This window comes from Populus trichocarpa, chromosome 12 (genome assembly GCF_000002775.5).
Source record: "Populus trichocarpa isolate Nisqually-1 chromosome 12, P.trichocarpa_v4.1, whole genome shotgun sequence".
NCBI lineage: Eukaryota > Viridiplantae > Streptophyta > Magnoliopsida > Malpighiales > Salicaceae > Populus > Populus trichocarpa.
In genome coordinates, this window is record NC_037296.2 from 13102992 (window position 1) to 13116139 (window position 13148).

Below are 13148 nucleotides of genomic sequence, written 5' to 3' on the forward strand. Positions count from 1 at the left end.
CTTTTTTTCTCTCATGACAGCTAAGGTATATTATTATTCTCTTTGTTGTTTGATTTTCAATTTCAATCCTCATTCTTTTAATTTCATATTTCATTCTTATTTATTTTATAAAAGTTTTTTTTTCAATTTAATTATTCAATTAAAATTTTTCATATGTTTTTTTTCATTTCAATCTTTATTCTTTTAATTTATTATTTCATTCTTATTTTTTTTATAAATCGTTTTTTTAATTTACTCTTTCAATTTTAATTTATGTATATGATTTTTTTCAATTCAATCCTTCTACTCTTTTTTTTAGCTTTTTTATCAAAGATTTTATAATTTTTAATTTTATTCTTCAAATCAAATTTATATTTTTTCAATAGTAATAATATATTTTTCCAGTTTAGTTCTTTTTCTTTTTTATTTGTTTCCTTGGTGGTTTTTAATATTATAAATCATGTTTATAATTATTATTTTTTTCAATAATAATAATAATAATAATAGTTATAGTTTTTAATCATTCAAATCAAATTTATAATTTTATTTCAATATTAGTAACTATATTTCATAATATGAATCTGGCTACGATTCATATAACACCCTACAAGGTCCCACCTGGCTGACGAATGCATGAAATGCTTGAGCAATACTAAGTGCAAAACTCCAGTGATAATAACAAGTCCAAAAGAAAACACTACTGATACATTATCAATTTCGTTGAAAAACTGTTTATAATGTTGCGCATCACGACTGAGTGTAGTTCACCTTATTAAAAAGACGTGTAAAAAAAATTGTTTCCTCTGCTACAACGAAAATTTTAGAACAAATAAAAAGAAAAGGAAGACAAAACTTGAGTTCGAGCTGAAACATCTCTGCATTCTCTTCTACACCAGATAAAATATGCCTACAAACTAAAAACTCATCTTAGGCCAGTTGGGTTCTTTTGATCTTAATTTACCTGGAGTAAACAAGTTAAGATCATCAACGGCCACCAGCCTTCTTAGCAGGAAGGACCACATCCTCGTCATCTGACTCGATATCTCCATGCACCCACAGCCCACGCCTATCAGCCCTGGCTTCATCCTGGAATTTTTCCAAATTATCTAGGGCTACCTTTCTTTCCATAGAGTCCCACTTCTTCTTCTTTTCTATCCTGGCAAGCCCTTCCTGAAATATCCATGAAGTAAACTTAGCCAACAGAAAATATATTTTATGCTTTTTCAAGCTATTCGTATTTCATGCTCAAACATTCATGCAACCCCTTTATGGATACAGAATAATGTCAGTTATGGAACCTTCAGTAACCAATAATAACAGAGATTCATCCAATGACAAGGCAATTAATTTTCCTGAAGTGTAAGGGAACCTGTGCTCCCAAAACACAAGGCCTGCTTTTCTCATCTGGTTTAACATTAAAACAATCATCCTCAAAGAACATGAAAAACATTACTCATACCTGAACTAAAGAAGCATTTAAGCTAATTTCTGAATCAACAGCAACCAGAGTCACAATAAGAACTGGTCCAGTTCCCTGGCCTTTAACTTTCCCTGCAGAAGTATCCCTTTCTTCTACCTTTGCCCTAAATTCTTTTGAACTGTTTAATGTGTTATCACTAAAATACTGGGCAGCTTCTGGACCACAATCCTCCTCCAAGCTTGGAACCTTAATGTACGCTAAGCTGCACAACTGAGCAAGACCAGATGCCGCTGACACTGATGGATCAAGAGGCCGTAAATGACTGTATGGAACCTCCTCTTGATTCCCGTAATCAATGTAGAACACCTCAAACTTGTCCTTGGGTGATTCAACAGCTCCACGAGGTGCATTCACAATCTTCACAAGTCAAAACAGGAAAGTTTAGCTTAATAACAAGCATTGGAGCCAACAGTCTTAACAACAAAGATAAAGAAAAAAGAAGGCAAGTGGTGAAACAATAATATCTACAGAGCAGGAGAAACCAAACTGTGAAGGTTAAGATTTAAGCTTAGAGTGGATGGAGATTGAAACTAAGTAGGAGGCTAATTCTCACCATTGCTCGGTTCCATGAATTATCTGCGCTAAACTGAGCAAGCACAATGTCACCCCTCTTGGGGTTAAAAGCACCAATTACAGGAGCTTCTTGGAGACTGAGGGATGCAAGTTGCTGCTGAATAGAGGCTATTTTCTGGTCCCCAACTGTCTGGACGTAGAACCTACCACCATCCAAGACTTCTGTAACCACTACCTGAAAATAGATATTAAGTAGAAAAAAATCAGAAGCTGTTTTCTAAAATATGACAAAAAGTTTCATCCAATCATATGTCCACCACCTTGAGCACTTCTTTCTGTTTGCTTTCAACAGCTGGACCATTATTGACTTCCTCTCCTTCAACATATTTCTCCCAAATCTGTAAGGATTTTCAGTTTTTTTATCAAAAGTGTAAAGATTATCAAGAAAAGAACAGCAGAGTGTAGTGCATACTTCATGCATTTTTCAATGCAATCATCAAAAGATCAATAAGACATGATAATACAACTTGCCTTCAGTTTCTGCCTCTTGGCAGATTGCTCAGCCTGTTCAAGAAGGTGAGCCTCAGGGATCCTATCAGTGCCAAAGGAAGTTTGGAACTTTGCAAGGCCAGCCTCAAGAAGAGTCACTCCCATGTTAGTCCTCGACTCCCATAGCGATCCCAAGAAAGTTCCAGTTCTATCAACAGTTTCCACTTCAATCTGTGTGAAGGTGTATTTATCAAAAACAAGGAAAGCAATCAAATGGCAAAGTAACAGCATTGGAGAGGGTAAAAACACTACCTCAACATCTCTCTGCATTATCTTTCGTCTCATGAGTGCAATTGCTTCTTCTGAGTAGGGCTCATCACGACCAGGGCATCTAATGCCAGAGAATGAAAAGGCAATGCTACATGTTTCCTTGGGGATTAGTAGTTTAAAACGATGACCACTAAGGACATATTCGACAACAGCAGAGATCCTCCTATTTTTGTGCATGTGTGGCAAGAATTCCCTTGCTTTCTTGGAAGATGCCTATAAGAAGCACATAAAGTTTATATTTTGGACCATGCAAGGAAACAAAAGAGATTGGCTCTAGCACAATTTTTATATTTCAAACCGTGGTAAGGTCTGTAATATGTGAGACTGGAGGGTCCTTTGCAGAATGGATCCCTTTCTTTCCAGCAATAGCTCGTGATTCAGCAGCAAGAAGGGCATCATAGAAGTTTGATCTTTCCTCAAAATCTCTATGCCGAATCACAGTGCCAAAGCCACGAGAAACAACCAGCTCAGCAACATTAATCCCCGGTTGCTGGCCAGCAGCAGTGGATGGAACTGTCAAGGCTTCATCACCTTTAGAGTGAGACAACAGAAAGATGGATCCAAAATCCATAACTCTTGCATCTCCAGGAACAGGGGCAGCTGTAGGTCCATCTGTCATCTTCCTAGAATATTCCATTCTCACATTCACCTGAAAAACAAATGATCATTACAAGTACTGAAATTCTTTTAATCAATGGAATGAAAAGGTAGGTGTAACTTCCATACTTGTTGGCCAATAAGACGTGTCCTCAGAAACTCCTTAGCATCACGGGCATAAGGAGCAGGTTTTTCATCTCTGCGAGGATTACCCATTTTTGGACACCTAATGCTTGAAAGATTGACACGTCTCTCTGCCAATGGACTGCCATAAGGCACGGAATCATCGGCCACAATAACACAATCACCACTTACAACCTCCACCACCTAACAAAAACATAGATGTAGCTGAGAAGAAATCTCTACAAAATTAGAGGGATTGGAACTAAGAAGTAACGGACCAACTGCTACCTTTCCTGTAAAATTCTGGTCGTGAATTGCTTTTGAATTTGTAGCAGGGGGTACATAATTAGTCCACATCCTCAAGCGACTTTTCTTGGCTTGAAGCTCTGCAGTCTTCAGCTGCCGTTTAGCATCTTCTTCCATCATGTTGGCACTCCATTCAACAAATTTAGCCAAACCCTGTATTAGGAGAGGAGGTAGAGGGAGATTCAGAATACCCATATATCTGGATGTACACTGAAAATACTATTAGAAGTAGGAAAGCATCAAACACGAAAAGACATTCTTAGAAATTGAGTATTGGAAGCTGCATCATGGAGCTAAGAAGGTTGTCCCAAGCCAGAAGTCAGCATGCAAAGGCGGCAATTTAGCTGAAAAGAAAGGAGTCTAAGTGGGGAATATGCAAACCATTTCCACTATACCCATTTTAATTTTCCAATCAAGCATTTAAAAATTCATAAGCAACCATTAACTTGCATCTAGCACATGAGAAACGCACCATAAATCATTCCCGTGCAACAGAAAACCCAAAGCACATAGGCTGACATTTCTTTTAAGGTAATATAAACTACTAACAACAGCTCAAGATATACAAACTCTACAGGAATCTAACTAGAGCACAAACTACATCTTTCTTCCTTTATCAATATATGCAAGAGTTTATTTTTACCCTATGCCCTTACTCTATTCCAGAATGATAGACCCCTCCACGCTCTATTTCACAATGATAGACCCCTCCACCCTGCTCAGCAAATATCAACCCTAAAACCTATTCAAGCTCCCTCAACCTTTCATTTCTAGCACTTGACCCACCTTGAGGCTGAATTCAGGAGTGGATATGTACAATTATGCATTAGACGACTGAAAGGGCTAAGGCAAACATCAAGATGATATAAGGCAACTCTTTCATCAGTTATTTTATGAAGATTAATTAGTATCAATGACTAACATAATGAAGCAACACAATTCAGCACATACATTTTCCACAAGCTCTAGTGCCAGGTCCTTTGGAGATTCCCCATCGGGATAATATACTGATCCAATCAAATTGCTGAACTTGTCAACACCTTCCAGAACAATGCGAACCTATAAATCCAAATAGAATTTAGTCCATGTTTAAAAAATAGCACACAAAATTACAGCTAAAAACTTATTTACTTACATCCCTATTCAAAGTACGGAGCTCCGTAAAATATTTGGCTTCCATCCCAAATGGGTCAGGAGCAACTTCTGGGGGTGTTGTTGAGGCTGCAAGTCTTTGTGCAGATGTTAAAGGAGCAAGAGCTCCAGAAGCATCACCATTTGTTTCATTAGAGATTGTTTCTGTTTCAGCAACAGTTTCGACTGCAGCTCTTCTACCCATCGATGGGGCCTGATTTAATAAGTTTTAAATGTTAGGTATTTAATGAGTATTCTCTGACAACAGCAAATTAGACTGACAGGAAAGCTACAACTCAACATGTAGGAAAAATGCAAAACAGAGTGCAACAACCATACCTGGATTCCGGCAACAAACACTTGGACAAATTGAAAGTCTGGAAGCAAGTAGACACGGACAGTGCTACCATCACGAACCTGCTCCACAATGCCTTGCATGGGTCTTCCCTTATTTTTAGCTAGCAGATCCATGGCATCCAAGTTACTAGGATCACCGATGGCAGAGGGGGGTAGATTTCTGATGGATGCCTCTGAGGCTCCTGGTGCCTAGGATCAGAAATACAAGGTGACAAGTCCCATAAACTTGCATTACAAAAACATGATTGAAATTCCTAAAGCAACCTATTCTCAAATTTCTAAATGATTTCTTTGAAATGGGAGTTTTTACAATTTGTGCACAGTGGGTGCGGTGTTTACAGGACAGGCGGGGTGTAACAATTATCAGCAAATAATTATTGAAGATGCTACAGATGCTGTATTTCTTTTTCTTGAGCTCACAAACATGCCCAGCTCAGCAACTTCAAAGAAATCATGCCATTAAATAATTGAATCTTAACCAATCAGATTGTCTGAACAGTAACTGATTCCAAGTCACATCAAACAATGAGCAAAGCATATCTGCAGAATGAAATTTCAATTTTCACTATTTGAACTCCAGTGGCAGAAAAATTCAAAACGCTGACAAGTATCAAGTAAGCATGATGTATCCAAATGAAATTCTAAATGATCAGAACAAAGCCATTCAGCTGCAACCAAAGAGGTAAAAAACTGCCCATTGTGAATTCTTCAACTGGTAAGCGGTAAACATGTGAAATCATTATTCAATAGCCTCTAATCATAGCTACTTAATAACGCTGAAATTGCTTGATTACGGTAATGACATTTGTTCTGTGCTATGAGTCAGAAAACAAAAACCATGAACCAGAAACTGAAATTTGTAATGGGTGGGAGGGTGGGGGCGCTCACCTTACTCCATCGGCCAAGACCCTCCTGTTTAGCTTGTTCTTCAAGGCGTAGGAGGTCAGCAAGAAAAGGACTAGCTTCACCTTTTTGCTGACCCTGCTCCCTGACCTGCATATGACAGATTCAGTAAGCTCCCGCACAAAAATTAGTTCAAAATCATATCAAGGTGACATGTCAAAACAAAAACGATTTCACCTTTGCCCAGCCTTCAGCCACAACCAGCAATGCAACATTTTTGTCACCAAGGAACACAGAGCCAAATTCTCTTCCGATGGATGGGACAGCATAATCTACCTTGAAAGTCACTTCCTGTGAAAACAAAAGGAAGTTAAGCCACGCTATCATCCTGATTAACCAAACAATAATAATAATCCATCAAACAGATGACATATTTCAACAGCATTCACCTTTCCTATGCAGAGGTTTCGCAAATACTCTCTACTCAGCCAGGCAAACGGCTCATCAACACCACCTCTACGAGCCTAACAATCCCAAAAAAAAAAAAAAAAATTCACAAAATTAAACTTCAAAAAATAGCACAAAGAATCTAATTTCCCACTCATAAAAACAAAACTTACGTAATTTACTCCAAAATACGGCATTACAGTCATAAAACCTCCCGTGCACAATCTTTCTAATTATTCTATTCAAATATCATGAAAAGCACGAGCTTTACCAATCTGGGGGCCATGAGAGAGGACAAAGTGATAGTCTTTTCCGGTGGAGGGCCAGGCTTATTGATTGTCACGGCCATTATCACCAAGCTATCTCCTGAAGGAACTGCTTTCACTCTCCCTCTGTACCATCCTGTAGCCCCAGCTGTCGACGTAGCCATTCTCAACAGCTAAGATCTACATATTACAACAACAAACAAAGTAAAAAACAATCAGATAATATTTTTTTCTTAAAAAAGAACATTATCCTATCCATAACTCCCATTATTTCCGTCCACAAATCATAAAAAATCAAAATTTAGCTCAACATTAATTAATCAATTAACATGATCAAGCATTAAATATCTTCTTTAAAAAAAGAATTAAAAAAAATAGCTCATTCTTAATCGCCACAATCAATCACTTAAATTATTAATATATTTTTTTTTATTAAAAAACAACCATGACAACATTCACTGATCAACAAATAATTTTTTTAAAAAAAATAAAAAAAACGTAAATTAAAACAACAGATCCGTTACATTGAATTCATCAAAACTCAAAAATTTACACAAATCATCAATCTCTTCATAGTAACTCGATCTGTAATTCGATTTCAAAATAAATTAATTAATCACAGAAACCGCAAATTATAAGAAAAATCGATGAATTGATTAACCATTAAGATTTTTCAATTGTAATTACCTCGATCTCTGTGTATATTATTAAGAGAAAAATGCTGTTTTTATTTAAAGAGGAAAAAAAAAAAAAACAGATCCAGAGAGGGAGAGAGAAATGTTTTAGATAGAGAAAAGAGCAGAGGGAAGGCGAGAAAGAGCAAAATATGAAATACAAAAGAGAGGAAGAGGGAAGAGAAGAGGAAGTTAGCAGTTATAATATCCTTGTTTTTAGTTGTAATTACCATAAATGCCCTTGGAGAGATTGAATTTGAGTATAAATACGAAAAAGAAAATCTCTAGAAAGTTGGGATTGGATTCCGTGTGCTTTTTTATTTCTAATTTAATGCTTTTGGCTAATCTGTTTTGGACACTGGTTGACGTGGTGATATTTACGGGCCCACCTTATTTAGGGCATGCTTGAGAACCCGGCTGCGGCCGCGTTTCCAAAAAATTTAAATTTTTTTTTTTTACTAAAATTTAATATGGTTTGTATGGTTTGGATCGTTTTGATGTGCTGATATCAAAAATGATTTTTAAAAAATAAAAAAAATTATTGGCATGCATTTTGACATGAAAAGTTATTTGAAAAGCACCCGCAACCATAACCGCACTGCCAAACATGTTCTTAAGCTTAAAAATGAGGTTTTGTAAAACCTTGCCTATATTAAAGGATCTTGCTGCTGGTTTTCTACCTTAGATTTTGGAACTGCTTTTTTTCGTTTGAAAGTGTTTTTTGAAAAATTAAAAAATAAATATTTTATTATTTTAATATATTAATATTAAAAATAATTTTTTAAAAAAATATTTAAATATAAACAAGATTTTAATCACATCATAATGATCGGTTAGACAATTAAAAGTGTGTTCGGCAGTGTAGTTGTGGTTGTTATTTAAAGTGTTTTTCACTCGAAAATATATCAAAATAATATATTTTTTATTTTTTAAAAATTATTTTTGATATCAGTGTATCAAAATGATTTAAAAACACTAGAAAATTATTAATTTGAAGTAAAAAAAATAAAAATAAAAATTATATTTTTTTAAAACTGTTTTTGAAATGTAAAAACAAATAGAATATTAGTAGGATTAATTATTTTTTTCCAATGAAAAAAAAAAAAACCTTATCCTGATCGTGATGATCATGCATCTATGTATGTTGTGATCTCATGATATCAATGTTTGTTATGTTGAATACATTTTCGGATGACATGGAATGTTGCAGTAATTTATTGTAGTAGTTTCAAATCATTATGTAATTAATTTTTCACTTGTACTGCAGTGTATATATTTTAAAAAAATATTAAAATAATTTTTTTAGATTTTTTATATATTTTTTACATCAATAATACTAAATAAAATATCAATTTAATATTTTTTTTAAGATATATATACTTTTATAATATATCCAAAATTACATAGAAACGCAATGCAAAACCGATATTAAATTATATAATTCTAAATTCTTACATCGATTTTAGATAAAGAAAAAATATTTTAGCATTTTTAGTGGGTAGCTAAGCAAACTATGCTAGCTCTCTATTTCCATGTGATAGCATTTATAGAATAGATAAGTTCAATGACAAGGGATTTAGCCCTATTTAGAAAAAAAAACGTAGTCCAACCTGTAATTTTTTAAAAAATTTAAAAATATATTTAAAATTAATTTTTTTAATATTTTTAAATTATTTTGATACACTGATATCAAAAATAATATTTTTAAAAATAAAAAAAATATTATCTTGATATATTTTTAAATAAAAAACACTTTAAACTATAACCGTTACCACAACCACAATTTCAAACATGTTTATAATTCTTGATCATTCAACTCCTAGGAAAGTCATTTACATTAATTTTTTTAATGATATTTTTAAAAGTATTACGGTGCCAAATATTTTTTATTGAAAAATATATTAAAATTATTTTATATATTTATTTTAATTTTTAATACTAGCACGCAAAGACATGCAATATATATTTGTGGTAAAAGAAAAAGGAAAACAGACACTGTTGGGGTTCTTACAGTGGTGAGTTTACTAGAGTGGAAAGAAAGGCAGTTGAATTAGATCCTGGTCTCTGACAAACATGCTAGGTGCATGATGCTAGTGTGTAGTGACTCTTCTCTCCCCTGCCACGTCACCTATTTTATAGCTGAAAGTGACAGTACAAGGAAGGGTAGTAGATGCTTAACTTGTGCAGGCTACTAGGATCCTATCCTTGATCTTCGGTTTCATTCCTGTTTTTCTTTTCCCTGCAAGGACAATGTGATAAATCCTGCTGGGCTAAATTACAATTTAGTCCCTATATTTTCTTTTGTTATGCTGGGTCCTTCTTTTTTTTGAAAATCACAAGTTAGTCCCTTCAAGGTAATTGTTATTTTAGGCATCAAACATATATTGATTGGCAAGGGTAAAATCTTGCGTTTACAGTACAAATGGTAGCAGAAAAAATTAAACACGAATCCTTTCTGGTTTTCACTGAAAAGACAATAATTTTAAAGTATAACGGTTTCAATTAATTTTTAAAGTATTTTTTATTTTAAAATATATTAAAATAATATATTTTTTTATTTTTAAAAAATTATTTTTAATATTAGCACATCAAAATAAAATAATATGAAAATATCAAAAATATATTAATTTAAATTAAGATAAAAAATAAAAAAAAATTAATTTTTTTTAAAATATTTTTGAAAACAATGCGACTTCCCAATTTTTAAGTCAGAAAAATAAAAAATAAAAATAAAAATAAAAAATGAAAATTTCTATAAGAGATGTACATAGAAGAGATAAAGTGGGGTTGGTGGTCACGATCACACTACTCTGCTCGCCCATTGTCGTTGATTACAAAGTGCGGCAGCTGGTGATTTTTGACTATCTTGTCTGAAGGTAGAATGACAGTGACTGGCGATGTCTTAGTGGTTACCGGATAATGTGATAAATGATATTTTTTAAGAATATTTTTAAATTGAAAATAAATAATAATAATATTTTATTATTTTAAAAAGCATTTTTTAATTATAAATATATTAAATTAATTTTTAATTTTTTTTTAATATTTAACATGTGCGAAGAAAAAAATAATTTAATATCTTTATGAAAAATAATTTAAAAAACAGAAATTAGTGCAACGCCAAATGGTGTGTATTTGATAAAAAGATACATATTGTATTCACAAAATATTTTTCCATTAAAATGGCCTTCAAATGCAAATAATTGTTTTTTCAGAATTTGTTTTTTTAATTTCAACTAAAATCAAATCCTTTGGTTTTTCAGTACAGCAAACTCTTCAACGAAGGCACATCTTTTTTAGGCAGAACAGGCCCAGATCCAAAAAAAAATTGAGCCGAGCAGGCCTAGAAGAAGAATACTGCATGGAGGAGTCCATTTGACATCTAGAAGCATGTCTTCCTTTTATGCATCAGTCCAGGACATAATTTTAGCAATCTTGTATTTTAATGTCACATCAGAACAGGCAGCAAGACATTGCTTTGCTCATAGAATCCTGCTCGCTACTGTGTAGGCTTCTTTGCCAGAAGTTCTGCTGTATCATTTCCAGAAACCTAACGAAAGTACTTGTCTTTTTATATGCAAATTTTCCAAGAAAAGGATGAATTTAAAGCGGAAAAGATGCAATCTCTAACCACTTGTATTATTTTTACTTTTTTATAAAACCTTTCTGCTTCATCCACTGCGGTTTCATTGCCCTCCCACAATAACTGCCGCACAACAATAATGTCAGGATACAAAAGATCTTGATTAAAAAGCTTTCAGTGATGCCGCCTTCTGGGACGGATGATAAGTGTTGGTGGATCTGGTATACTGTCATTTGGCCCAAGATTATCGATAGGTGGGTGTTGCTTATGGTGATCGGTGACTGATTGGTACGCCATTACTAATGCTAGAGCCTGCGCGTGAGGAACAGATACAAATAACTAATTGGTCCATTAACGATGTTTAATGATGCAACTTTCAATCACCAAAAAGCTGTAATTGTGCAAACTAATCAAGGAGCTTACAACGTGTTCATGGTTAGGACGAGCGTAGATGCCAGTGGTGATGGTGGTTCTTCTCTGAGTACCCTCTGAGGGTGGATTGGCTATACTTTTAAAGCCAGTTGGAACAGCAATTACTGGAAGACCACCAATATTTCCCAGGCAAACTTTCTCTCAGTCAGTTGCATTTCCAATGAACGCATCGACAGTGAAACTTTCTTTCACTTCTCGAATTTAATTTTCCCCGAGCCCTCTGTGCCCGTGGAAAAGATCATCTAAATCTGAATATATGGCATGTCTCAAAATAAGTATTAGGTTGAATCTTGCCAACATTCTCCAGATTGAGCAATGTTCTCAGCATTGCTCATAACGACCGTTACTGGCCTATGCTACGACTTCTGATGCATTGCAGAACTTACCAAAGGCCCATGGAAGGACTGCCCGACAGCCATTTGCTTTGTCATGCCATGGACCAACCTTTTATACAATCACGGCAAATTATATAGCCCCTTAGGTCTCTATTTATCATAGAAATGACCAGATTCCAGATTTAACATATAAAGTTTTCTTTTTCAAAAAGAACTACAAAAATTGACTCCGTTTTTAAATCATATGGTAGAATAGTAGATAGCATACCTGCACATAATCAACTGCTGGAATCACGCGTGCATGGAGCAATTCGGTTGGCCATTGGTCTTAAGCTTCTTCATAAAGGTCATCTTGTCTGGTGCGTTGCCACTCATCAAAGTGAGCCAACATCTCAACGTCCATGGTGACATTTAAGATACCTTGAACAGAGTCGACGGTGTAGTTCAATTTAAAAGGAACGTCCACGTTCACGCCCTTTGATACGAGAACATGAACAACCTGGCATCCACATCCCAATGAATTAGTTCAACTTTATGATCTGCAATAACTCAATCTCAGAATTGCCGGTCAGTAAATTCAACAGAAAGCAGCTTATCTCGTAAGAATTTCATGATCTGCTTATGGCTGGTGTTATCTGTCTTTGATTTTCCTTTTCTATTATGCCCCTGGATTCAGTAATGCGATATTTATAATGAGGAAATAGGTGTGCTAACCTCCATTTCGGCATCATCTGTATATCCAACAGTAAGCCTTTTAATGTCAACAGAAAATGGATCATCAAGGGGAACATCTCTTGATGAGAGATCACCAGGATCCTTTCCTCGAATGGCATCCAGAACAAGTGCACAGTCTGCAGCATTTCTGCTCCGAGCTTATCCTGCAAAACAAATGTGATTTAGATTCCACAGGCATTATAGTAACTTTAATTCAAATAAAATTACAAGCTACCAACAGGAATTAAAATAACAAAAACTAAATAAAATTAACACTGTAAACTTCAGTTCATTAAGTTCATAGCAAAATAAGAAAGAAAGTTTGGACTTATATTGATAACATTATAATATAAGAGAAAAAAGAGGGACATTTATGTAAAAAGGTGATGGACATGCTCGTTTGTTGTTTATGACTTTGGAAGTACAGGTCTAAAGATATTAAATATCATAGTTATTAAAAAGGTGATGGAAATGCTTCCACGTGGTGTTTGTCAGGGAGATATTTTTTTAAAAGATTTTTAAAGTTTATTTTATTTGAAAAATATTAAA

The 13148-nt window shown here is 34.4% G+C and overlaps 1 protein-coding gene, 1 long non-coding RNA gene and 1 other non-coding gene across 3 annotated transcripts; all 3 read right to left on the reverse strand.

Moving 5' to 3' along the window:
• Nucleotides 1-666: 666 nt before the first annotated feature.
• LOC7484904 (ribonuclease TUDOR 1) lies at nt 667-7709 on the reverse strand. Its single transcript, XM_024582510.2, has 17 exons — nt 7549-7709; nt 6867-7041; nt 6598-6672; nt 6386-6499; nt 6194-6298; nt 5288-5494; nt 4953-5162; nt 4769-4876; nt 3800-3970; nt 3518-3715; nt 3090-3440; nt 2774-3004; nt 2504-2692; nt 2293-2370; nt 2013-2207; nt 1439-1816; nt 667-1149 (listed from the first exon to the last, which is right to left on the reverse strand). The coding sequence occupies exons 2-17, from the start codon at nt 7023-7025 to the stop codon at nt 964-966; spliced, it is 2955 nt and encodes a 984-aa protein (XP_024438278.2). The 5' UTR covers nt 7026-7041; nt 7549-7709; the 3' UTR covers nt 667-963.
• On the reverse strand, nt 1260-1380 carry LOC127904135 (small nucleolar RNA snoR74). The gene has a single exon (XR_008057022.1). It is a non-coding gene; the product is annotated as a small nucleolar RNA snoR74 (small nucleolar RNA).
• Nucleotides 7710-10937: 3228 nt separating the features above from the next.
• On the reverse strand, nt 10938-12941 carry LOC18103836 (uncharacterized). Its single transcript, XR_008057000.1, has 4 exons — nt 12600-12941; nt 12154-12384; nt 11542-11994; nt 10938-11430 (listed from the first exon to the last, which is right to left on the reverse strand). It is a non-coding gene; the product is annotated as an uncharacterized LOC18103836 (long non-coding RNA).
• Between the last annotated feature and the right edge of the window lie 207 nt (nt 12942-13148).

Coding starts and splice junctions, on each gene's coding strand:
- LOC7484904 (XM_024582510.2), bottom strand. CDS start 7,025: ATGGCTACGTCGACAGCTGGGGCTACAGGATGGTACAGAGGGAGAGTG. Junction 5,163..5,287: donor TGTTTGTTGCCGGAATCCAG/GTATGGTTGTTG, acceptor TTATTAAATCAG/GCCCCATCGATGGGTAGAAG. Junction 1,817..2,012: donor ATTCATGGAACCGAGCAATG/GTGAGAATTAGC, acceptor TGACTTGTGAAG/ATTGTGAATGCACCTCGTGG.